Below are 26,728 nucleotides of genomic sequence, written 5' to 3'. Positions count from 1 at the left end.
ACCGTTCTCTTATTGAAAATCAAAATTTCCTCAAATTAGTTGACTCCTCGTTCCACCCGTTCTACGTATCTACAGGTATGCCTAGGTATAAACCCAAGACCGCATGCTCCGAAACTTGCTAATTGAAAGTCAACTTTTATCTCTAATTCTCGTTTATATTTTTTTCCATAAAAAATAATTACCCAATGTGTGGGGCGTACAAATTATGTTCGAGGTGATGATGTATGATTTTTCTTCGCGATGAGTTGGATTTTATTCTTTATAATCATGTCTACCTATTCCAATACCTACGGTACAGAGTTTGATTGGAATACGGAAAAAGAAAAAAAAAAAAAAAAATGTAGAAAAAAGAAAGAATAAAACAGCCAGGGGAAAAAATTGGTTCCCTAAAAGAAAGCTTTAAAATATAAAATGGGGCTGTTAGGTCCGTACAACGTGCAAGGGAGCGAAATAAAATAAAATAAAATAGAATAAAATGAAACGGAAAAAAATGGGGGGGGGAGTTGGGTTTCGTACGGGAGATGCGGAGGAATGCAAATCAGATTGGGCGCGATGAATGGAATCAGTCGCCTCTGAAAACTGATTCGGTGTAAAATGGAAACGAAGCGGTAATAAAAATTTCCAATTTTGCTTCCAATGGCGATGGCGATGGTGATGGCGATGGCGGTGGTGGTGGTGGTGGTGGTTGGGAATATAACTTCTCTCATTGACCAGAACGCGCGGAGGGAGATGAAAAATTTATCAAAAAATAACGATAATCATGATGAAAAAAAAAAAAGAAGAAAATTCGTCGAATCGAGGGAAAAGTTTAGGATTCAAAATATCGGAATTTAAACCTGGAACAAGGGAGGTGGGTGCCGCTCTTCCTTTCCCTGGGATTTTACTACGCTCTAACCAGACAGTTTAGCCAACTTTCAGATTTACACCCTAACACTGTGCAGTTTGTTCTCTACGGATCGTCTACTCTGAGCGTCCCGGTTATATATTTAATCGAGAAACCTTGTTCCTTCAGGACTCTCTTGGGTCACTAATCTGACATACAACCCCTGCATGCACACTGCACAGCTTTGTTAGGATTTGTCTGAAGGGGAAAAAAAAAAACAAAAAAATAATGGTAGCTGCTAACGAATAAAGCGAACAGCTAGAAATCGATATAATCAAATACCTCTCTGTTTTTCCGAACTTCTGGATCAAAACTTGGGTCTAATTGAATCTAGTCACATCCATACCAAATCAATGAAATTTCAGAGAAAATAAGTAGCTCGAGGTTATCACGAAAGCTGACTGATGTAATTCCCGTTGAATCTATCCTCGAGATATACATGAAACAACGGAGAGAAAGAGAGAAGAAATAATCTTCGCAGTGATAGAAAATCCAGAGAAGACGGGGGGGGGGGGGGGGGAGGAGCGTCGGGTTCCTTTTTTTTTTTTTTCTCTCCTCGCTGCAGGTGGCGATACATTAACTTTTCGGTATCAACGGAATGAGATCATTTATTGCATTAAAGACCTGGCTCTGGTTGCTATCGCCCGAGGGCGTCGCGACGCACGATTCGCGGAGGAGGGAAATATACAGCTGTATAGGGTGGAAGCGGGTCCGACGGTGCAAGGAAGAAGATGCAGGGGGAGGGAATAGACGAGAGTATTGGAAGTCGCAGATAAGAAATATGAATATACATATATGTAAATATACGAATTTCGCCTCGAGGGCTTCCATCTCGTTATCTTCTCATTCTATTTCTTGGTTTCTTCCACCGGTTCAAATACAAGATGAGAACGTCTTTAATTGTTGGTATTTATCAACCGAGATATCGGACGTGGTGTCGGCTCCTCCCTAGGGCGGATCCGTTTCCTCGAAATAAAAATAATCTACTTACATTATATCTTCAACGTTCGTTCGGGAAATCCCGTATTTTATTTCGCACCCCAACAGATCTTCAGATCCGACCGAATGAATTTTATAAGTCAACTTTGGACTCTAGGTAAAAAATTATTCCTCATAATCTGGGGAGCGAGAAGTATTTTTCACTTATTCATCCCGTCCTTTTCTTTGAGAGGAGGTCGGTCGAGAGGAGGAGGAGGAGGAGGTAAAAAAAAAAGTCGAGCGGCTCATGCAGTTACTTTGCGGAGGTATACGCTGCATCTAACCCCCGTACCTTGTGGAATGGAAATAACGTATTTCACGTCTATCGATTAGCCGACGAGTTACCAGAGTTACCAGACAGAGCGAGCAGGTATAAATGGAGAAAAACGCAGCCTTTCTACAGAAACGAACGAACAGCTTCGGTAAAGGGCAGATGCCGGGCTATAGCGGTACGTTAGCCAATGGGGAAAACGGGGGAGAAACTGGCTGTCTAGAGTCGAAACCGCCGTAGAAAAAGAATGAGAGCTTTCGCGGATACATGCGCGAATAACGGAGTAGGGCGAAAATGCTAAAGTTGCAGAAATCAATTGGTCCTGGGGTGCGAAAAATTGCGTACCTACCTGCATAATTAAAGAAAAAAAAAAATTGGAAACGGCCTCCTCGACTGTACAGAAAATTTGGAAAATTTATTTTTAAGAAATTATTCTCGCTCCTGATTTCGGTTTTCATTTACGTTAAAAAAAGGCCGAATTCAAAAGAATGCGAATAACGAAAGCTATATTTCGCCGGTATATCTGCTTGGAAAAATGTTTGCCGCGATTGATCGACCCCAGAGTCGTATCCTCGTTTTATTTCCGAGCCCCGTTATGTCGAGCGTTAAAAAAATCGGCAGGAGAGCGGTCCGAACGGCAGATATCGAACGACGACGATTTTCACTTACAAGGTTCTAATCTCCGGGAGCCCGAGACGCAAATTTCGGGTTCAAGGGCGAAGCGATCCTCGGAATTCGAGCGTTCTCACCGGCTCCTAATACGCGTATAAGGTGGTGGAGTTTCGCCGTTCAAGTTGGCATTGGAATCAGCCGGGTAGAATAGGTGGCCGTATATCAGGGTGCGAACGTTACCGCTGCTTTCGACCGTCGGGGTTCTACCGCTATAGTAGTACTACCGCTAGAGTTTAACTGCTCCCTCTAGGGCTCCCAGCTACCACGGTTCGATGCTTACCCTACGGTAGACCTGTCCGTCCCGGAATAAAGATGGCCAGGGGTGTCTATACTCTTGGGGTAGCGAAAGGGTGTGCTCCCCCGCTCAACCCCTCCGCCCCGCTACCGTGAATAAAATGAAACAAAAAAAAAAAAAAAAAAAAAATAGATAAAAAATAGAAACACCGAACTAATTCGAAGATACGTGTATATATATATGTGTATATGTAGACTCGCACACGGCACACCTGTAGCCTTTGTAACAACCCTTTCTCTCGCGTTTCCATTTCACCCCTTCGTTCTTGACGAATGAATAAGATACGTGTATAATACCGGGTACCTGAAGATTGCCGAGTTCGTCATTAGGGACGAGGAATGTCACGCTCCGTTAGAAAAGACTACATATCATGCGAGTTTATACGGAGAGGTGTGTCGTAGAAAACTCGGATGTTACGAAACTAGATAAGACAGCTGGCCTCATAATCAGAGATAGTCGCGTTGCAGCGGCGGCAGCAGCAGCAGCGACGGTTGTTGGTTCAAAAACCTTTCTCGGAATCTAAAACTGGTTCGCTACGGCTGCGAAAGAAATAAAATAAAAAGATTAATGAAAAACGAGATTACGTCGAAATAAAACAAACGACTTTAACGACCACGAGAATATGCATGATCGAAAATTATTGAGCGGTAGAATAATTATTCTTGGAATAAGAATATTATTTTCAATCCGAAATAATCGAGTATTTCAATCGCTGGTAAATTCGGAGAGTGCTCGAATTTTCGTTGTAATTTATTGTAAAATTAGAAAGGATATCACAATTTTCTGACGAGGAATATTTCGATTCTCCGTTTTCGATAAAATGAATTTCAGAACCGAACGACGGAAAGTGGATAAAAAAAATAATCCCCACTTAACATGTTGTGTAACAGCTATTCCACACAACGGTAACGCACAACCATACCTGTAATCTAAAGATGTTGGAGCATAGATAAGGCGATGTTTAATCATGATACATCGGTTTGAGTATATTAAAAGCGAAAAGGGCTTGTATATAAATAGGTATACCGTTATTCACGCGCGTACACACATGTACATTCACACATGGGAGTTTGGTGTTTTATCAGACTGTTGGCCAGCAGCTGCCGTTGCGTTGGTATAGAAAATCTTAACGTACGCGATGTAAGCCTGTCTAAGGGTTGATGGATTGTTTCATGCGGAAAAGAGGTTACGTGGGGTTCAATCCTCTCTCTTTCCCACTCTCGCTCTTCCTCTCCCGCTCGCGTATACACCTTCGGTGTTTTCTACGCGATCGAAAACACGTATACATAAACGATTATTCGTGAGGGATAACAAACGAGACGTGACTCTATTTTTCGGTCAATTTGTATTTAATAACGGGTTACATTACAATTTCGTACCCACATTTTTTTTAACCTATCCATACTTTTTTGTTTTCATCATCTCAATTTCCCCTTTTTTGATACTCTACGATTTCAAGAAATGAACGAAGGATACGAAAGATATAGGAAATAAAAAATAGGGATGGAAAAAAAATCAGTTTCGATAAAAAAGAATCTGCTGAAATGAAAGTAAACTACAGCTGACGCCGCTATAGGTTCCATTAAAGTTATGAAGCCCTCCTAAATTTAATCCTCTCTAACTACTATACCCATACATACCTGTGTGCATTATGTGCGCTACGTATATACAGTTGTACGGTGGAGAACGTCCAAAATTTTCCTTTCTCAAATAACTGCAGGCTTTTCTGCTGGTCGTTTGCTTTGTATTCCGCACCCACCCCATCCTTTTTATCTTCGAGCCACCCCGAATTCTAGTATGTACGTACATACGTACCTATGTAGGTGAAAATAATGCAAGTACTCGCACTGTCCATTTCTTTAAAAATTAAACAAAAAAAAAAAAAAAAAAGGAAGAAAAAATCTAGACTTTGGTAAGGAAGAGAATACTCGACAACAAAAGAAAAAAGAAAACGGCGTATTCAATCACAGGGAGTTACTCGCGACGAAATTGCGTCAAAAGAAATCGGAATTGATCGCTAATAAATTGAAAGCCCATAAATGTTTTCAGAGAAGTAACAAAGTATCACGATCTGTATCGATATCACCGCGTAATCAAACGAACGTACACCTACGTCTACCATGTGTGTAAAATGCAGAGTGATCGTAGGTGGAGGAAATGAGGAGATAAATTTTTGTTCATTTTTTTCTTCCTCTTTTTACATTTTTTTTTTTTTTTTTTTTTGTTACAAGCCCGCAAGCACACACGCGGCATAAAGAAAGTCCCCGGGGGACGGATCGACCCCGTTCCATCATGTCACGTGGGGTAGTCGCATCGCGAAGGCTCTTTTCAACGCAATTTGCCTTGATAGAGGTCGCGAATTCCCGTCACATGAAATCCAGTCCCTAAAGATAAAAAGAAATAAAGAAAAAGAAAAAAAAAAAAAAAGAAAAGGGAAAAATTGAGAAAAGAAAAAAAGACATGATAATAATACTAAAAGAGAAGAAAGCTTCTACATGTGCGGCTATCTACGCAACACCCTTTTAACCCCCGCCACCCCATAGGAATATCCGAAAATCCTTTCTCATAGTTTTTGATTTTTCAATTTTCTTTTCAGTTTTTTTCCCCCCCACGGTTTTTATAGTCCAATGAAATTCCATAAAAAGGAATATTCTGAGGAAATATCTATACACACGGAGGTATACCTTTTTTCCTTTTTTTTTTTTTTTTTTTTTTCCCCTTTTTTATGGGAAAATGGTCCAATTCATGTACCTGCCCGACTACCTTGAAATTTCCATTTTTCCGTACAGTTGACGCGATGCCGCGGAAATTTTTTTTTTTTTTTATCCATTACTTCACCGCCTCCGGGAATTTTTACTCGACCGAATGTGTTGGATCGCGTACGACGCCGAGGGTGTTGTGCCGTTCGCAGGTGTTGAAATATACAGAGATATATCTATAGTTACAAATGAAGGAAAAATTTTCGTTCTCTCGCGTGTAATGGGGAATGGTTGAAAGATTTTCATGAATAGCTTCCACCACGCCCTCTACATATGTATCATTTTCGTTGAGAATTTTTGCGAAATTTATGTGTTTTGATATTCTCGCGCTTGCTTTCGGGTTATACGTTGAATATATTAAAGGAGCTAACACAGCGGCGCAACGTGCCGCGTGTGCAACCTGACGGCTTCTATTCCTACCATCGCGACTACTTGCTTCTCCGCTATACCCTAATAAATTTCAGCTTCTGATCCCATAAAAATGCATTGGATTCGACCAGAGTACGAAGAAGAGGAATAAAAGAATGCTCCGAACGAGAGGCGGAAGATTTGCAAACAGAGTAAAGAAAGAAAAAAAAAAAAAGGGGGGGGGGGGGAGAAAAAAAATTGAGATAAAGGAGAGAAGAAGCAATGCATACCGAATTTTCAGCCACTCGTCATTCAACGTCTTGCGTCTTATACAGTTAAACGTGATATCGAAACCGGAAGTCGGCACAGTTTTCTCATCCCGTATCCGGCTTCGTTCGTCACCATCAACCCTCGAGAATTTTGTCGGTATAGATTCCGAGTTAAAACTAACCTCCTGAATCACGTCACCCCTAAACACCCCCCCGAAAGAAGGATCACCCGGGACTTTCGGGATCACGGCCAAGAAATACGGGAGCAACCGGTGGCGGATTTTTATTTCAATTTATCCCACTTTCTCGTGCGAACGTGTTGCGTTTTTGGTATCCATGCCCGGATTTCGCGAAATTTTATTCTATCCAACGCTCGTTTCCAGTTACACGTCGAACCGAGACGGAAATTGTTAATGACAACAAAAGTAGGAACGAAATCGGAACGATGCTCTTACGGTGAAACTAAACCAGGTAAAATTGAATGACCTGTTATCCGGTATAGTATATCGACGGAGAAATTCCGAACGAGATCTAAATTTATCGTGTACGAACACCGTTCGATTTGCCACGTAATACCCCATACCTTCGTAGGTAGGTGTGTACGCTATACACATGGTAATCGATGTCACATCGTGTCGCGTGGAACCCAAGAGACAATCTCCTCCTCACATGCGTCTGGCGCACTATTATCTTAGCTATATAGGTGTACATGTTCACGGTGTGTGTGTGTGTGTGTGTGTATACAATACACGTTCCTACCTTGTACCAATATTGCATCTCGTGTCAAACTAAAGCGAACTGATATCGTCCCTTCCGTGTCTCCCGCCCCCCCCCCTTCCCCCCTCGCCCCACCCCGCATCACTTCAATTCTCCTCTACGGTAGTTCGAACTCCGAAGCGTTATACATATATACGTCCTGACCATATAAACAGTAAAACGTGTCCAGCTGTCTCTATTCCCTATAGAAGGAAAGGGATGAGAAGGGAAACGTTAACGGTGGAAAGGGAATACTAGACCACAAGGTTTATGGACAGTATTGAACCCTGTGGGGTCCGGACCGCAGGATGAGATTGAATTATCTGGTCACTCCGTGTGACCTCCGATCACCACCGGCTTCTAGTTTGCGGAGTCTAGGCATCGACGTCCAGCAGGAACTGTATATTATACCGGGAGACATGGACAACTAATCATACCCCGGAAAATCCGAGATCTTCGACCCCCTCCCCTCCCCCGTGGATTCTGATCTTCTTCTTCTTCTTCTTATTCTTGTTCTTCTTCTCCGTCTCGCTGCTTCGGTGACATCGGCCGATATTGCGACCGGGGCAAAATAACGTCGTTTCCTAGAATGGTACCGTTATTCTCTTAAATCATTTCTCTTCTATACCTATGTACGATATATTTTTCTTGGCTTCTCTTTTGTCTTTCTCTTAGGTAGTTTCATACCATAGATTATATGTCCAGTAGTAGAAACGCGGTTAAACTCCACCGTGGAAAAGAGGGATGTTCGAGTATAGAGGGGGATAAAATCGGGGAAATGGCAAGACATTTTTCTTGTTTTTCTGATAAAGATATATAGGTGGTGGTATATTCCTTGTACGAGATTAGAACTTCCGAAACAAGCCTATCATCCTTTACTATTTTTATATGGCTTACTTTCTTCTGTTTTTCTTGCGCTGTTTGCCACAGGACTATCCAACCGTTTTAGCACTGGACATCCGAAGCTGGTCCAGGAGCATTCTATTTATAGCATTCTTGAAAAAAAAAATCAGTTTCCGTAGCGACGAACCGACGCGAGTCTGGCAGAAAATCTTTGAGGATTTCTTGCAGTTTTCTCAAGCTCGAACGGCTCACGTAAACGCGTCGGAGGGTCAAGTGTCCCGCGCAGCGTATGTGGCGAAGTCTACGTCAACGTTGGCTTCTGGCGTTGGCGTTGGCTTCGGGTTCAAGCGATCCGTGCCACGCGATGTCTCAACGTGTCACTCGGACAACCGCATGACGCCTGAATTTGCGGTAACGCCACATTTCACCTTACCGCCCTTCACCTCGTTTCCTGACCTTCGCGGAGTCGTGGCGTTACCCTCGCGAAAACTCATCCGCGTATATAGATGAAAAATTTTGTGGTGAATTGGTCAGTTTTCATCGGGTAATCGGATAGATTTCGTTGGGGGGGGGGGGGGGGGGGGCGGAAAAAACAACGTCGTTTTTATCATTATGGCTTGACATTTTGTTGCGGATAACGATATTCCGCATCTGTGACTGCGGTTTTGCACGAGGTACATACATATACCATAGAATATAACCGCGAAATAATAATCGCGTCGAGTCGCAATCAATCTGGTCAGATTTGTTCCTCTTGGTTGGAAGTATCCTCCGCGTGATTGTTCGGCGGGTTCGTATCTATATATCGGACACAATAATGGAAACTACGTTGTCGATTCTATTTTCCATCCCTCGGGAATAACGCCCACTTTTGTCCTCTTTCCACCCTCCCCCCCCTTTTCTGACCCTCCGCTCCGCACCGGCAAAGGAGAGTCTGGACCGCCGTACCGTGCCGTCCTGCCACCCTCCGAAAATTGTATATAATATATAGATATATAGGACGGGTAAACGGGGCGCACACGCGGTTGGTCGCTCGGTCGATTGGTAGGTACAATAATGGTTATATATTAGCGCTAAATCAAATGTGTTAGCGCGCCCTGGGCGAGGTCTAATATATATGATAATGGTGATAATAATTCCGGAAGCTACTGCTTCCCACGAATTCAACGAGCGTTATATCGCGCCTCGGGAAACTGGAAAGAGAATTCGTGAAAAGCTCCTCAATTCCTCGCCGTAACACGTCGGCTCCTCCCTCATCCCTGCACATTTGGTTATCGGCGTACCGAAGACGCGAAGAGACTTTCAGATTCCGAAAAATTTTACCCGAATGATTTTTTTTATTTATTTTTTTCTTCTTCTCCTTACTCCCCGCTGCTCCTTTGATGTGGCTCGGAGTAGGGTTTCTTTTGTGAATTACGCAACCGTTCGAATAATCGATTTTTCAGGTCCATCGTCGCGGCGGCTCGCCTCCGAACCGTACGGATTTACGCGGTTCAGGTTGGCCACCTTCGACGGAGCAAAGATAAATATTTCGATTCCACCTTACCGATTGTGTTTTTTTTGTTTTTTTTTTTTGTTTTTTTCAATTCGTACGGCGGGCCGCGCATCGACGTTTAATTACGAAACATGCACCGTAATTTTCACCATCATGCGTATAACCCCGCCATGTGTGCTCGAATTTCACGATGGGAAAGCGAGTTCACAAAGCTTTTTCATTAGTCATGTAGATTCTGTCAATCACCGGTGAGATGATGCTAACTCAAAACAGCCCGGAGGGCTATCCCGAGGACCACTTGTACACATTTTGATCCCGATCCTTGTTACCATACATCCCAAGTATTGTACTCGTTGCCGGGAGAGGTACGAGAGGATGAGGGGACGAGGGGATGGCAAAAGGGATTACAATTATCCAATGTTTGATTACCCTTCTATGCCGCCTGCAATCTGCTTATACCCATACAAATATGGACGCCGAGTTAGGTTAGACGCGTGTATCGCGATATTCTCTCTCTCTCTATGCAACATCGCCTTAGATATTCCTGTATAAATATACTAGTGCGATTATACTCGCGGATAGGTACGTATACGTAGTTACGTACGTATAGCCGCTCTACGACGACTAGGGGACACAACCAGAATTTGAGCAATTTAACGAGGAACTGTAACTCGGCACCAGATATCCCGCATCCCCGGGGACGCCGATATTACGTGTGTACCGATATGAAATCGGACTCTCTTTGTGTCGCGGACCCTTTGCCTTTTTTTCCTCCTTTTTTTTCTTCCTTCTCTTCCCCTTCCAACCGACCGTGTATAGGCTCGAAACGATACAGATGGAAACTCTAGGAAGGCGAAATTGCGAAATGCGAAAACGAAAAAGCATTTACCCCGAAAAATAACACCGTTCGGGCGTGATGTACTTGAATAAAAAATAAGCCGGTAGTATCTCTCGTTAGTCCGGAATTATTTCGAAACGAATTTATTCTCACTCGAAGAAAACTTTGTCCCCCCCGTGCGAATTCAAAATACAAATGGAAAAAAAAGGGTTGTTTTTGATTTCGATACGTTACCTAGACGATGCGGAATGACACGTATTCGTATCGCACAAAATGGGTGAAATTTATGGAAATTTTCGTATGAGAGGCAACGATTTTTCTGTGTACGACGAGAATATGGAGTGCGTGTGTGTGTGTGTGTGTGTGTGATTATGTACACGTAGGCAATTACTCCCTCTTTTCCTCTACGGCGTTTCAACTTCGGAACCGCGCCCTGCAGAACAAATTTCAGGAACCTATACTCGGACTACGTATATATATATATATATACATGTTGGAAGGGTTGTAACTTGTGATTAGCGAAGAAGGGTTGTAGCAGCTGATTACACCCCTGCAGTAGTAGATTCCTCGCCGATGATAAATGCGCTTCTAACTCAACTGATCGGATCGCTGGGTTCGCCTCCGCGGATTTCAACCCCTGCGGATTCCACATTTCCTCGATTCGCTCTCCGCCGGAATACGAAATTACATTCAAAACGATCGTTGTTACTTCTAGATTCGTTTCGATCGTCGTACGAACATTTTCAAATCGGAGTAACGACACCAACTTTCGTTTCCAAAACGAATGAGAGAAAAAAAAATCAGAACTCGTTCCAGAAGAGGGTAACCCCGACGATTTCGTTCGCCAAAACAAAAAAAAAAAAAAAAATACTTTGAATAAAAATGATGAATTTATATTTCGAGGAAAACAATGGCGTAAAAATGAGAATGTGTTTTTATAAAGTCACGTACAAACTGCCGGCCGTTTCTACCCTTTTCTGGTGTGGAAATTGCGGTGTTGAATTTTGAACGTTGCGGGCAACCTAGCGGCGGGGGGGGGGGGGGGGGGGGGGTACGTCTTCTGGGATGTTTCACGTAGTAGCTGACTGTCTGCGGTCGGTAGGGTGCTCGATCTAGCGTATTTCCTTTTCCTTCTCCTCCTCATCCAGCTGCGGGGGAGTATAGTACTGTAAAACGTGGCGACGCGTTCCTTCCGACGCTCCTTCCGGTACCAACCGCCGCTAACTCACGGCTACGCGGACGACGACTTCTTCTTCTTCTCCTTCTTCTTATACTTCTTCCTCTCCGTCCCCTTCGAAGCGAAAATTTTACTCGTGCCCCACGATCCTGCGGGAATATACCCGCCTCGCTTCCTCCCTTACTCTGCCTCCGCTGTACGCGAAAAACCTATACAAGTGGAACGAAAAGATAACAACGTTTATTTCGAGCGCATTATTCACCGACGTCAAACCATCCCCGTGCAATAAACTCCGCGCAATCCACCGGAGCTGCGCTACAACTTGCTACTTACCGTTGTTGTTATTATTGACATCAATTTTTTGATGTTTGCATCGAGGAAAGTCCATCGATTTCAGGGGGGGGGGGGGGGGGGGAGGGAGGGGGAAATGGAAAATAAACCGCACGACACACGATCCGAAGGAGGAGTGGGGGAACAAAAATTGGTGTTACATTACCAATTTTACCGTATACCCCGCATGATATTGAATGTGTATCGAAACGGAGGAGAAATTTGGATGATACATGCTATAGATACGTCCAGCTACTATTATCCTGATTAAAATATCCAATAATCGAATACCCGTTATAACTTCGCTGTTCCTGAGGGTTGATTAACGAGGTAGTCGTGACGATGCCGAACTCTACCCCCAAATATAATATCAAGAATTTCTATAGCGTTTTAACCTTTCTACTTCCTCCTCTAAACAGCCGAACTCCAGCTACTAATAACAACAACATTATGTTCCGTGTGGAAAAAAAGAAGACGGATAAAAACGGGGGGAAAAGGTTGGAAAAAAATACACCGTGTAAATGGGGAGGAGGTCGGATCCTTCCGCCGAATAACGGGAATATACACGTTACAGGGATTCTAGCGTCCCTGGTACGGACGGCGGGTAACAATTCACTATCACTTTTAGACCGGGAAAAATGGGGGATGGGGCGCCGGGGTGGTGAGATTATAGTCGTGGGAAGGACCAGGATGCGAAGGTGAACCTAATACCTTTTATCTAGCCCTATAACACGGAACAGAGAGAAGGATAAGAAGGGAAAGGAGAGCTTTTGCGGGTCAAGGGAGGGTCAAATAAAGGACGTGTGGATAGATATATACGTCAGGACTATAGGTGGAGAGACACGAAAATCGGTTGTCACGGGAAGAACGGAACACACGTTACACTATCTTTATCTATTAAATAATATACCGCCGTATATCGTATATAGTCCCCGAAAACCGTCGCGCGAAATCTTCCACCTATAGATATGGTACACCTATATTTATTCACTGTCATTATTTATTGATTTTTTTTTCGCCATGTCCGAAGCGATCCGCCGTGAACAACAGAAAAAAGAAGAAGTTATAGCGTGCTAAAAATGTACAGATATTTATATGAAAATTTTCCAACCGTTCGACCGATTTATGTTTCGAATCGCATCACGTCCTCAGAAAATTCGAGTTTTTGATCTCGATGTACGTATGAAATGATTTTATTGGGTATGCCTTTGGTGATAATAATAATAATAATCGGCGAGAGGGAAGTTGAATTTTGAGTAGATTGTAGCCACGTATACTTCTATACCGATGTAACTGGATCTATTCGGTGAAAATTTTGAACCTTTGTACCCTCTTCGCAGAATGGGTTTGCTTTTTGCATTTTTCAACCCCCACAATAACTCTAATTCGACAAACAAAGGACATTGCTATTCCTACGCTGCGGTGTACGATTTGATTCGATTTGTGAAACGAGTCCTGGGCTGCACTCGTCGACTCCTCCTTCGCACTGATCGACATCTGTTCCGTCTTCGGCGTATACACGTATACGTATACATATAGTGTAGTCATACGGATTGCCTACGAAATTTGACTTTGCATACAAATTTCATACTCCCCGTAATCTGGTCTACCGAGGGTGTGCGACGCCGAAGAATAGAATGAAATATGATTCTTCGTTTGTTCCATTATCTGTTTCGTTTTTCTCGTTTTCGAATTTTATTCCCGTTCCCAGAAGCGAGTCTCCGCGAAATTGTTTTTCGAACGAATTCGAGATCACGACCCCCTAGGCGTAATGACGGACGTGATAATTATTTCGCTCGGCGATAAACAAAAAACTAGATATATCAAACGCGATGACGCAGTGAGTATAATAACCGAAGATTCAAAAAGAGAAGATAAAAAAAAAAGCGAGCGAGGGGTGCAGGCCGGCTTAAAAGATTAAAATAATAATATGCCTCGGAATTGGACACGCGGTATAATAAGCATAAAACGAATGAAAAGAGACGGAGAAAGATAGAAACGGAGGGAGGGAGAGAGCGAACTTATAGTAGCCGAATAATCCTTGTAATCTTCGTCGACCATATGCCGCGTGTTGTTAGGTCGGGTTTTATCGCGAGGCGCTGCAGTGGTTGCGCGACAAAGAACTGAAGCTGAAAATTGAAAAAAGAAAATCGAAAACAAAAACGAAAAAAAAAAAAAAAAAAAAAAAAAAAAAAAAACGAAGCGGAGAGCGCAAAAAAGAAGTGTGAAAACAGCGCGAAGAATGATAAAATCAGGAGAGAGAGAGAGAGAGAGAGAAAGAGAGAGGAGAAAAAACCGGGAAAATTGAAAGAATAATATAAAATATTAGAGTACCTACCCCCGCTGACCTAATCTCCATCCCTGCAGCAACATCAGCGGCGGCAAGCAAGGGTGAAGCGGAACATTACACGTTGAAGGGTGGAACGAGTCACGGACGAGTTATTCAATTCCGACCGACTGCGATTTAAATTGGCAACGCTGGCACACGTGCCTCACATATACCCCGTACCCACCACCGCTACCCACCCTTTCCATCTTCAACCACCCATCGGATTCTCCATCATTATTCTTTGAAATAAAACCTGCTGCATCAGAATTACATGGACCGTATATACATACACATATGTACAATTTCATGCGAATTCCATACGATCGTACTTTTCATTTTATTTCCCCTTATTTTTATCTCGTTTTTTTCATCACTTCGGAACTCGACCTTCTTTCATTCCTCGTACCACGTATGATTCGACGTACACACTTATGCATACACACCGTATGCCCACTCTATTTGTACAAAGCTGCGAATGCGTTCTCATTTATCAGACGAGTGCAACGCGATAATACATTGAGATGGAAAGGAGCAACGGAGTACGTAAGAACAAAGAAAATGGCGGAAATTCAATCAATCCTCTTTTCGAGCCGCGTTGATACAGAAATAGCTGGGAGCTAAGAGGATTCGAGATATCAGCTCCCGAAACGCGCCTCTCTTCGATTTATTTATTTATTTTTTTATTTTTTTTGGGTTTTTTTTTTCATTCAATGCAAGTCTTCGATGATTATTCCGTTCATTTTCAAAATATCCGATCATGCGGAGGGGTGCTTTTTTTTGAACTTTGTTTCTTTCGTTTTTTTTTCTGTTTTTTTCTCTTTCCGTTTTTAAAGGGAGTGATGAGGTTGCGAACTTTCGCACTTTGTACGAACAGATTGAAGGGAACGAGAGAAAAAGTTTTTCCCCACTTTTCTTTATCTCTCCGCAATACCTTATACATACATATATATATATTTACTCTGACCGAAGCACCACCACCGACTCGACTTCGGGCTAGCCACTTCCGTTCTAACTTTTCGATTTTCCTCTCTTTTCATTCGAGTCATTTTTTTTTTTTTTTTCTTTTTTTCTTTCTTTCTTTTATTTTACTTCTTCTATTATACAGATAGCGATAGCATGATGCGGGGAGGGGGTGGCATTGATACGAGGTTGTTTACGAGCCTGAGAAATAAAAGGATAGAAAAAAAAATAAAAAAGAGAGAGAAATCACTCAAACGCGATTGCTTTTCCGGATTTCACGTACGTACGTACGTACGTACGATTTTGCAAGTGATAAAGAAAAAAGAAAAGCTTCAGGAAGGGCCGAATCCCAGTTGAAATTGTAGAGAGCATGACACTCGTAATTTGTGGGTGAAAAAAACAAATAAAAATCGTGAAAACGTCGGACGACACGGAGATTATATGAATGGATAGGGTGTAGATATAGGGAAATTCGTGCGGACGAACAATAAGGTATTAAACTGGATTCGGTCATATACTTTATGCTTCGAATGTACGTACGTACGTGTATGCACCGCGTATAGCGTGGTGGAAAAATTTTTATAAATTTTACTTCCCTCGTCGAAGTCACATACACTAGACAGAGTTCATACGGTATAATACTCTTGCGTTGGGGATTTTTTCTCTTTTTACAGGATTAATAAAACTACCGGCGATAAAAATGAAAAATTCAGCGGTCGTTCGAATCCTGGATTAATTATTATATATACATATCGATGATATCAAAACGATAATGAACGATTCGATCCACTATTTGTTTTTTTCTTTTTTCAACTTCATACACGATATCCCACAGCGTATCGTGACGCGTGAGAAAAATGAAAACGAAAAGTACCTACCTCCGACCTTCGGTATCGCACACTGTCCGCAATGTTTTTTTGCAAATTATATCGACATCATTTTCATTCGATTTCATTCATTTTTATCTCTACGGAGACGAACGATTCCCGAATGCAGCGATACCTCCGCGCGTCGTAGGTGATTTTTTTTTACAACACGCATAGTCCAATCCGTTCGTTGTCCGTCGGGATATAAGGCCCGAGATGAACAGCTGGAGTCTGCAGCGAGTGATTTCGAGGCTGAAATTTTCCGCGCTCCACGTTGTCGTTATACATACGTATACAACGTCTGCAACTGTATATTATATGTATGGTGCGCCGTACGGAATCCGAACACCTATCTGCGTTCATCTCCCGTGTCCCAAAGTTTCCCGCCGTCCATCCTGCAGGTTCCGTACCGGAAATGAAACGAAATTTGTTGGCCCTTCGCCCCATGGTCGTTCGCCGCCCGCCCGCCATAATACTCGTGCGATAAAAGCTGCCGCACAGATAACAATTCTGACGGTGGTTTTCAGACGTCGCCCGACCGGGTCGGTTACACGTTATACTATCCTGCAGCTTCGTACGTACGTAGGGGAGGTGGGGAATGTTCGAGTTGTAATATAAAGTTTGAAATGATATCGCGTCACGAATTCTGATGACTCGACGCGAACGGTATTATAAATCCAAGTTCGAAATTCGTAGATAGAATATCCCGCGAGTTCGAATCACCTTCTAAAATCTTATGGTTACATATTTTACACTTTTGATAAAATTAAACTCTGAAACTTTCGTTCGTGGCTACGTGGGTGCGACCGACAGTTCCGGATATCTAAAAATTTTCCATCCTTGAGAGAGTCTACTCGAAAAAGTCTCTGAATCAAAAAAGTGAGTCATTTTTTGTGCGGATACCGCGTATAACTTCAACTGAAAACACCTTGTAATTCAAAGTTTTCGAAAAAGCTCGACGAAACGCCAATTTTTTCAATTAACCTTCGACGAGTCCGTTGCAATTTGAAACTTGTTAGCAACAAAAAACCCGGTTTCATCCGAACAATTCCGATGTTCGGAATTCTCTGTTGTACAATAATGTTGATGATCCAGAAAACGAGATAAAATCCGTGATTAATAACATCGCGACGTTTCGCTCGGTGAAAAGCAGGAAAAGATACGGTTGAAAAATAAAAAAACAAAATGAACGAAATAAAAAAAACAAACAAAAAAAATTGAAGGTAAAAAAATGAAGCTCGCGACTCTCCGCAGCGCAGCTGGGTTTGATAAAGCGACTCTTGCTACTTCAACTCGAGGAACGGTCAGATTGTCGCATCATCTTCGTGCGAGAATATCTCTGGAAAGTCACGTACCTTCTCCCTACGTAAGATTTGGTTAAATCTGTGTAACAGCTTCATTTATCTTTCGCGCTAACGTTCTTTTTTTCCTTCGCTTCTTTTTTTATCCTCGCGTTCCTCATGCCTCCGGGAGCGGTGATCTATCCTACCGCTGATATACTGGCTAAATGTATAGCATGAAAAATATATATAAATTCAGCTTTGGGGAACTGCTTCGGTATTACTCTCTCCTACGCTCCGTCATCGTAATCATCGTCATGTTTTTCCCTCTCTAATGAATTTCCGTCGGTACATTGATTCATTTATTTATTGAATTTGATTTTTTATCTCTGGTTTTATAACTTCGCTCGTGAACGTGTTCGACCGAGTGAAAAAGTTGAAAATCTTTTGAAATTCCGATGGTTTACCGATAAGAGGTGAATTTTTCGTACCGTAAACAATATACCGTGTTACGTGTTTCCGGAACAGCGGTACCAAGATTTTTATTTCACCCTCGACACTGATCTACTTAACATATGAAAAGTAGGAAATCAACCCTCAACAGAAGAAACTCCTCCCACTTGAAACTAACAGAGCGTTAACAATGCCATGTATATTTTACACTGCGCTGCATATAACCGTCTCTATATATATATATATATACATACGTACGTACGTAGTACCCACCTATATTGGCTCACCACACTCGAACGAACATTGTGAAAAAAAAAAAACTGCAAAAATAATACGGGCACGCGAAAGCAGATCGGATACGTATAATAATGTTACATACATACCTAAACGAAATTAACTTGATTCCGATATTGAATAAAACTGGGAGAAGTGGGGCGGTTGAAAAATTTCGTAAAAGTAAAAAAGCAAAAAGGTCCATTAAAATTTAATGGGGTATTCGAGTGAAGGGTGAAAAATTTATTGATCTCCCATTAACGCGAATTCGTGGAAACTATTATTAATGAAAAATTTTACACACGTGCCGGGAACGATCCAATACGCTCGTGGAGCTTTATTTTTTTTTTTCGATTCCTCGCAATTTCGAGCCGCGGAATCGAAATCGCGTGATCGAATATATCCAGTTTTTTATAATCCTTTTAATGATGTGCGAAAATAATTCTGTTTCAGAACACGTGAGGGAATTTAGCTGCGGGATGCTTTACTACAGAACACTCTACCTGGACAGTAAAAGAGACGCTCTCTACGTCGGTGCGATGTAAGTATACAGCGAAATGAATTCACCGATCTATTTTAAACGAGTAGAATGAATGATTGTGGAGGACGAAACGTGACGCAAAATTGGGCAGACTGAGGAGGAGGAAACGAGAAATGAGTTTGCGAAAAATGAAGTAAAAATTCCAAATTTTCGAAGCAAGTTTAATCGACGTTTCGAACGGTACACCCTTATGGCGGCACCTTTACTTTTCTCGTGGTTCGTGGTGCGCCCGTCCGATTCTCAGTCCCCGATACAGTTATTTCCGTGTCTTTATTTTTACAGCTACTGCTTACGCGGTGGTTTCGACATCATTACTACATCGGAAAGTATTATGTGCCCTGATCCTCTCTTCTTCACTCGAAGAAGAGCCGCTGCACAGGTCGGTTTCTTTGTGTGTAGTCCGTAGAGCCGGGGCGACCTCCACCTTGTTCGCCCTCTCCTTATATTTTCTACTTTCCTTTCCCCCCCCCCCCCCCCCCCCCCCCCCCCCCCTCGTCGACCCCACGGCGTCCCCTTAATTTCGTAAATGCCAACAAAATGCTACAGCGTTAGTAATGGCGAAGGAGATGAAAAAGGTGGTGGTGGTCGTGGTAGTGGTGGTGGTTGTTATTACGACGGTGGTTGTGTAGGCGTATTGAATGGCGTCCGACGTCGGCCTTCGAACGCGGCGAAGCCGTTCGACCACTGAAACACGCCAGACGGAGGCGATGAATGACACACGACGAACGGAAACACCAACCCCACAGTTTCCAAAACCCAAACCCGAACCCGAACCCGAATACCCAACCCCGACGCGAGGGATACCCCAATCTTAAGAAGATGTATGGGTATATATATATATATATATATGTATATACAACTTGAGATACTCCACGCCGAGAGAGGATCACCGCTAGATTACGCTACCCTCAAAGGGAGGCGAAGAGAAGATGATGAAAATTGTTCCAACTATGCACTCTGCGCCCGCCATTATTACTATCTCGCTAACACTTCATTCCAGACTTCAAAAACCCACCGACTTTTATTCATTATTTTCTATCTTTTCACTCCTATCTTTTCCTGTTTTTCCTTTTTTTTTTTTTCTCTCTTTATTCTCACTATGGACTGTAGTCTGAAAATACCGAAGTCGGTGAACCTTGCGCCACGTAAGAGGCAGCTTTCATCTGTTCGAAACTTTGAAAAATCCAAGTTCTCTTCTATCCGGTATTCCGCATTTGAAAAAAATTCAATAGATCTCCAGATCTGAAAAATGATTTTCTGCATCAATTTTGAATGTGGTCGCGTTAGTTTTTTTTTCAATTTTCACCAATACAGTTCCGTAAATTATTTTCGTACTCGATATCGGAAGTAAATTATTCTTCGGATGAAAGACTTTTTTTTTTTTTTTTTAACATTTCTTTATACAAATCGAGGCGTGTCCCGACACACCGTTTCTGGATAAACGTAATTGCCGATCATAAAGGGAATTATTTATAGATTTTCAGCGACAGGAAATTGACAGAAATAATAAAGGTATAGCGCGAATTGTATTTTGGTCCGTTGAATGATCAAACTTCCGTTAGCCACGTACGTCACGCATCGATTCCCTTCAATATAAAATCAAAAGGATCACCTTGTAGTCGTGTTACGGATCGATGGGCGATTCGTGTCGCTCATTATTCAAATCATACCTATAATGCGCAACATCGACGATGACGCGGAGGTTAGCGAATATCGTTCAACCCCCGATAAAACGCGGTAAAACAATCTATACGAAAACCAAAAAAAAAAAAAAAAAAAAAAAACACCACGTTGAATAAAAGTTGAGTAACTAAAAATGAAACAACAGAGGTTAAAAAAGTAAACGAGTTGGTGAACATTTGTTTTGTTTTTTTTTTTCTCTTTCGATTACCTAAGGAAAATGGGTCAACTCAATGTACACGCGTGAACCGAAGTTACCCTTCGGGGACCGATGTGGGTTAACAAGTTTTACCGGGTAATTGACTATTTTCGTACGTCAAAGTTTGACGAAAGTTTTATAAGCAGGTATACATGCCTTGTATAGGTATACATTCCATATTATATATGTAGGTATAGAAGTATGTATTTGTATAAAATAAAAACTTGGTTAGTTTAAGTTGAATCGTTCGGAGAATTGGATCTCTCCTGCTTAGAGCTTTTTTTTTTATTTTATTTTTTGCATCTTCCTTGTCGTTATAATTATCGATATTAATTTTATTTTCCGTACAGTGATCGCTTGAAAATCGTTTTTGAAAATATCGAAGAGATAACATGTGCATACTTCTAATAGAATGAACGACACGGTGATACGCAATAGTTGTAATTATTTATTGTTTTTTTTCTTCTATGTTATATAACGTTCTTTTGCATGAAACAGTCGGTATCGAGGCTGCAGTTTTCTTTTGCGCGCTCTACGGGGAAAACGCGAACGGAGATGAATTTTTTTTCACATTTGGATGATCAAATTCTGCTGGGCACTTGTCAATTTTCAAACGCGCCATTGAGAGTCGATCGAACGTATCGCGTAGTTTTTTTATTTTCAAGGCGATGCGGTTGATGTTTGTGCTTCCGCAGGGTTTAAATGGGTGTTTACTTCGAATGGTAATACGCGCCGCGGTTGTATGACGTTAGGGGGGGGGGGAGGGGGGTTCCATTAATCATGAATTGGCTTTGTTATTCCGTGTAAGACATGCGGAAAAAAAATCAATGCTTGAGCATCATTAATCAAACGGTTTCATACGCAAAAATAAAGAGACCTCAACACCGTGAAATATTCCAACGAGAAAACCGCGATTCAAACCCTCGATGAAATTTAAGATCCGATGAATTCCTCCGAGATTATTATTATCTCGGAGGAAAAATTATCCAAGACCTCTGGAATTGGCTGTGAAAATAAAATTATCCACTTAAAAATATTGGAATTCTCCATCGCCTTTATGTATATTGCATTTTTTTCGCGCTTCGCTTTTTTCTGATTCGTAACTAATCTTCTCAATACGTTGTGTTTCAGGGACAAGGTGTTCAGATTAAACCTGAGCAACATCAGCCATTCGAACTGCGAGGTAAGATCAAATACATGTTCATTTATATACCGATAGTCAATGTTGAAAATCGTTAAAGAATAATTTAGTTTTCCGTTGTATTCCCCAAAAAATATTTCACCTCGTGGCTGTGAGTCCCTTTCGAAATTTTCATACATTTTCTCTCCTTACCTCGATTCCGAATCCACTACGTCCCCCGACGACCTTTGACAAAAATTTATATCGATGAAAAATCTGGAGTGCTCGGTCCATCCCCCATAAAACTGTCAATCATCGAACCACCACCGGCGCCATCCAACTCCCTTATGGTGGCGACTAGCGTCGGAAAGCTCTGCAGCAGGAACAGAATAAGCAGCGTCAGAAAACGACAGCTGACACTTTGTGACGGCGTTAAGCGATCTATTGTCGATCGGTGCCCCCCCCTCCCTCAAAAGGGAGAGGGAGAGTCGATCTCTGGTGAAAATGTTTTGCGCGCTTTTTCCCCTTTTCTTTTTTTTTTTTTATTCAATCTTCTTTTTTTTTTCATTTTTATTATCGCACACGTGGCCAATCTCTACGTGTCGAACTCGTTACGATTTTCACACGCTTCCTTTATGTATGACCCCATTTTCTACTTCTATGCATGCAGTATGTATATAAAATATATATATATATATATGTTACATATGTACTCGCACATGCGTGTGTACGTACATATAACTACACGAATGATCCATCGGAAACGTTGGTTATACTTGAAAATATACCACATATACGTATACGATGTGTAATAATGGAAACTGAATCTGAATCGAACGTTCCTTTCATAGGTAGAGGGTAGCCCGAAAAAGAAGTGGCCAATTCCAAAACGTGAATAAAAGCTGAACGCTTCAACAAATTCTGTGAATTAATCTGTTTTCTTTTTTTCCTTTCTCTCGACCGAAACTGGAAAACGAAGCTTCCGTTTATTTTATTTACATTTATCGAGGAATGACAAAAATCCTGAGCCCTGCGAGTTTTGCGAAAGATTTTTGCGCGGTCCCAACCGCATCCTTTCGATCAACAAAATGCATCAATCGAAATGAGACGCCCTGTATATTTTTTGTTACAAAATCGAAATAAACGAATTCCACTCGCCTTGACCCTCTGAGACACGAACGGGATCTCTGCTACGCGTTACTCGTACCGTCTGCTTTCTAAAACGATGATATTAAATATACATTTCTCACTTGCGGAGCCCGCAGGTATCATTCTAAACTCGGCTGCTTGTTTGTACTTAGGTCGGCAGATACGTGTAAGGTTTATATCTAGGTAAATATGTGTATTTTACATACGCCAGGTGAGGCGGATAGCGCAACTTGTAACGCCCGTTTTACGGTCGGCAATGAATTCGGTATACGGTGTGGCTCTCGGAAAAATTTCAGTTTGACGAGCTTCCCTCCCATCCTCCGCGTCCTTTTAATTCTTCTTTTTTCGCATGTCGCTTCCGCCTCTTCTCCTCTCCTTTCTCGGCCGTCCGTCAATCTCCGAGTGGGGAAGGCAAATCGAGCTGGAAGTAGAAGAAGAATTCATCCAAAAATCTACCGTCGTAGATCAAATAACGCGACAAACTGCGTACGACGAATTACCAGACGTATCGCGTACCTGAAAACCTTCTTACACTTAATTCGATACACCGTATACATACCTAGCTTCGCGTCAAAGTTTCCGAGGGTGTTGTAATTGGAGGTACACACAGCAGCGGCGGTAACGTGGGCTAATTGTCACACGGCGAGGTACAACAATTTCCCACGAGTGTTTTATTTGCGTTAAAGCTCACGGATGAAAATTTCTGTCTTACACTGACCCGATTCCCCTCGATTCGCGCCTTGCGAATTCGTCCATTCGTTTCTTCGTAGCCCGCAACGCGAGCGTCGGGTGTGGTTGATTTTTAATTTTTGCGAGCTCGCTCAATTACGTGTACGTCACATGAACGCAGAGTGCGGAATTGATAGCGCAACGTCGTCGCGTAGTTCATCCGCTGAATGCGAATTTATCTTTTCACTCGGTCTTACGTGTTATTACACTCCCCCGGCAAGACGGAGACCAAGAAGAAAAAAAAAAAAAAAAAAAGAGAGGGAGAGGGAGAGACGGAAAGGGAGAGGATCCACGTCTGACTACAGTTTTCGTTGCTTTTCTTGCAGACTTGCTTTACGGCTTAACTTTTTAATTACCGTTGCGACTCGTGTTTATTGTCACATTACCGCGCCTCACCCATCCTGGTACAACTATCCTTCCTTCTCTCCGCAACCCCTTCCTCTTCTTCCCCCCACCCCCCGACCCGCTCCACCGCCCACCGCCCCCCGGCGTCATCTCTTTTCTCTTTCTCTCCGTCTCGCTTCTTGCTAACGAGGGCCAAAGACTGTCTAAAGCTAAAGGTCTGAGCGTGCTTAGCGTGAACAAGATGCTAAGAGGTGGAGTTACGTCTCCCTCTCATCAAGTTTAATTTATGGGAAAAGTGTTTAAATACCCATGGATCTTTTTCTTCTCTCGTTCATTCCACCCGCCCCGAGAAGTTACTTTGAACATTTTTACTTGGCGTTATTCGTCAGCTTTGTACGAAGGATCTGAATTTTCGTTTTTTTTTTTTTTTTTCCTTCAGATTTTAATACACCTGCATTTTTAAAGACTCGTGGACCTGATATGAAAACTTGTTTGGATAGAATAAGATCTGGTTATATCCGGATGTGGATATAGTGGGCGAAATACAGATTCGATTGGCTTTGGTCGGATGTGAAAAAACTTTCTACGTACAGTGATCGGAGTTTATAGAGAACCGTCAAAAGGCAGAGTGAAAAAAAAAAAATCTCGAAATTCAGGATTTAAGCTTTTCGCATGAAAGCTTGAAAGCTTTTTTCGATCATTGAAAGGGTTATGCAGAAATTGGTTAGAAAAGAAATTCAATTATTTGGTCCCCGTATCGAAGGTATACGTATACCGTGTATACATACGGGGTGGTAAAAAGTAGAAATAAAAATGGTGATGGAGAAGAGAGGAGAATGAAAGAAAGAAAAAAAAAAAAGAAAAAAAATACATAAAAATGATGACGCCGGCTGGAGATCTAAATGTCACACTAGAAGATAAAATTGACGAGTATACCGAGAAGTAAATCACCTGCGTAGAACTGATACGCGAATCGACAGCACCCTCTCAATCCCGCAGATGTGTATGTACGTATACATCTGCTGTTATCCGATTGGAATCAATATTGACTGCAGATTGAATTCAAACGAGATCAGAGCTGACAGTCCATTATCCAAATATGACTTATATATCCGCGATATAACGCCGATGTATTCTAGAAAAAAATCAGTTTTAAATTTCTCCGTTCATTCCTCTAGTCAGTTCTACATTATTTATCAGAACTGTGGATCCTGCCGTCCATCCGCGGTTCATCGTTACTTTCAGATATTTTGCAAAATTATTATCCACCCTCTTGCAACTCGAGCTTGTCGAATCCAAAAATTCGAAATTTCTTTCCTCTCTCTTTGAACCGCTAGATTTTCGGATTTATCAATTTTTCAAAGACTTCATTCTCCACTCGCACGCCTCGGAGAACATCTATGATGCATGTATAATATTCTTCTCCAAATTGTCGCGAAGGGATGCGAAAATTCGGGTAACCCCCATTCGCCGCGTTACGAAAGGTTCTTCCCCGTCGCGTCGTTGAGGGACTCCTCGGTCCATGTAATATTCCCCCGTAATCCTTAATGTATACGTATGGCTCCGACCTTCCCACCTTAAATGGGGAAAAAGAGGAAGAAGAAAAAGAAGAAGAAAAAAGTCAGACTAGCCATAAAGAACGGAAACTATAGCTGCATAATTGTGTATCGTGTACGGTCCACGGACGTGCAGGGCGTCCGAGGAATTCTTGTATACATATATATATACATATATCCCCCCAGAAATATACAATATACATATACGTATGTTGTATAAACATTTTCAAGTGTGTATATAAATGTATATTACGCGTATATACATAGGGTATGGTTGAGATCTCTGAGTGCCGCCCGATGTCCTCCGTTACTATTTGATGAGATAAAAAGGGCCGCGGTGGCTCAATCCGATACATTTTTAACGAACCTACGCTGCAGCACCATGCTTCGGATCAAGGGGTTTCCGACCTGAAACTCCTCTCCTCTCCGCTGGCGCCAACTTCAGGTTAGAGGGTGTCGGTGCCCATGGGAACCCAGCAGTTTTCCGTACTTAATATTTCATCGTGGTAAATTGTGTGATCCGCACTTTTTCTTCCCCCCTCACTTATATTATGTTTTCTCGACGTTTTCTATACTCCTCCCAATTCCTCCCCCTCCCCCTCCCCCTCCCCTCCCCTCTCCCTCCCGCTCTCCTCCTCCTCCTCTCCGGTAGAATGTCCTACAACTGATCCCGAAATATTCAGGACACAATTGGTACGAAACGCCCCTATCGAGGAGACAAAATTTTTTCATTTCCATTCTTACGCGTTATAGTTTTTGAATATTCGCAAGATGCAGATCTGTCATTCGGATTCGATACGTCGATACAACGTGTAGTTGAAAAAAAAAAAAAAAAATCCTCGTCGTCGAACAGAGCTGACAATAAGATTGAAAGCTTGAAACGTACGCGGACGCGTGAACGAAGAACTTTTTTTTTAATTTTTTATTAATTTTTACACTTTTGTACGATGGCGAAAAAATAATGACGATGACGATGATAATAATAATAAAAGTAATACGTACGTGTGTAGCCGCGTACATAGATGTACGTACGTAGGTACGTCATGTATAACGACCATGCGGATGCTGGAGAGCGCAGCATACACGTACACAAGGGTACCTGAGACATCGCGTATGACGTGAGAAAAAAGTGCGCTGATTACGCTATAGGGCTTGGTTCCTGCAGCAGGTTAGTTTCAATGTGTAATCACCGGAGAGGAGCTTGCAATGAGCTTCGTCCGTGATATTCCCCCCCTCGCCCCTCAAAGTTCTTTGTGTACAACCGTATACGTATACACGCGTACACTTGTATGTCGCTCTACACGTGTACGTGTCTGTGTCTCTATATGTCTGCG

General features: G+C 42.2%; 1 protein-coding gene across 4 annotated transcripts in view; it reads left to right on the top strand.

The window, feature by feature from the left end:
• Window positions 1–26,728, top strand: part of LOC105689477 (semaphorin-2A) — a 232,362-nt gene that overhangs the window by 191,071 nt on the left and 14,563 nt on the right. For all 4 annotated transcript variants that reach the window (XR_007277198.1, XM_048651054.1, XM_048651053.1 and 1 more), the window contains 2 exons: window positions 18,529–18,616; window positions 21,627–21,678. Coding sequence is in view for 3 of the 4 variants with exons in the window: in XM_048651054.1 (XP_048507011.1) it covers window positions 18,529–18,616; window positions 21,627–21,678 (140 nt within the window). In the remaining variant the exon portion in view is untranslated. The remainder of the gene's footprint in view (window positions 1–18,528; window positions 18,617–21,626; window positions 21,679–26,728) is intronic.

The sequence above is a fragment of the Athalia rosae genome, chromosome 2 (assembly GCF_917208135.1).
Source record: "Athalia rosae chromosome 2, iyAthRosa1.1, whole genome shotgun sequence".
Lineage (NCBI taxonomy): Eukaryota > Metazoa > Arthropoda > Insecta > Hymenoptera > Athaliidae > Athalia > Athalia rosae.
This window is presented reverse-complemented; position numbering and strand designations above follow the sequence as displayed.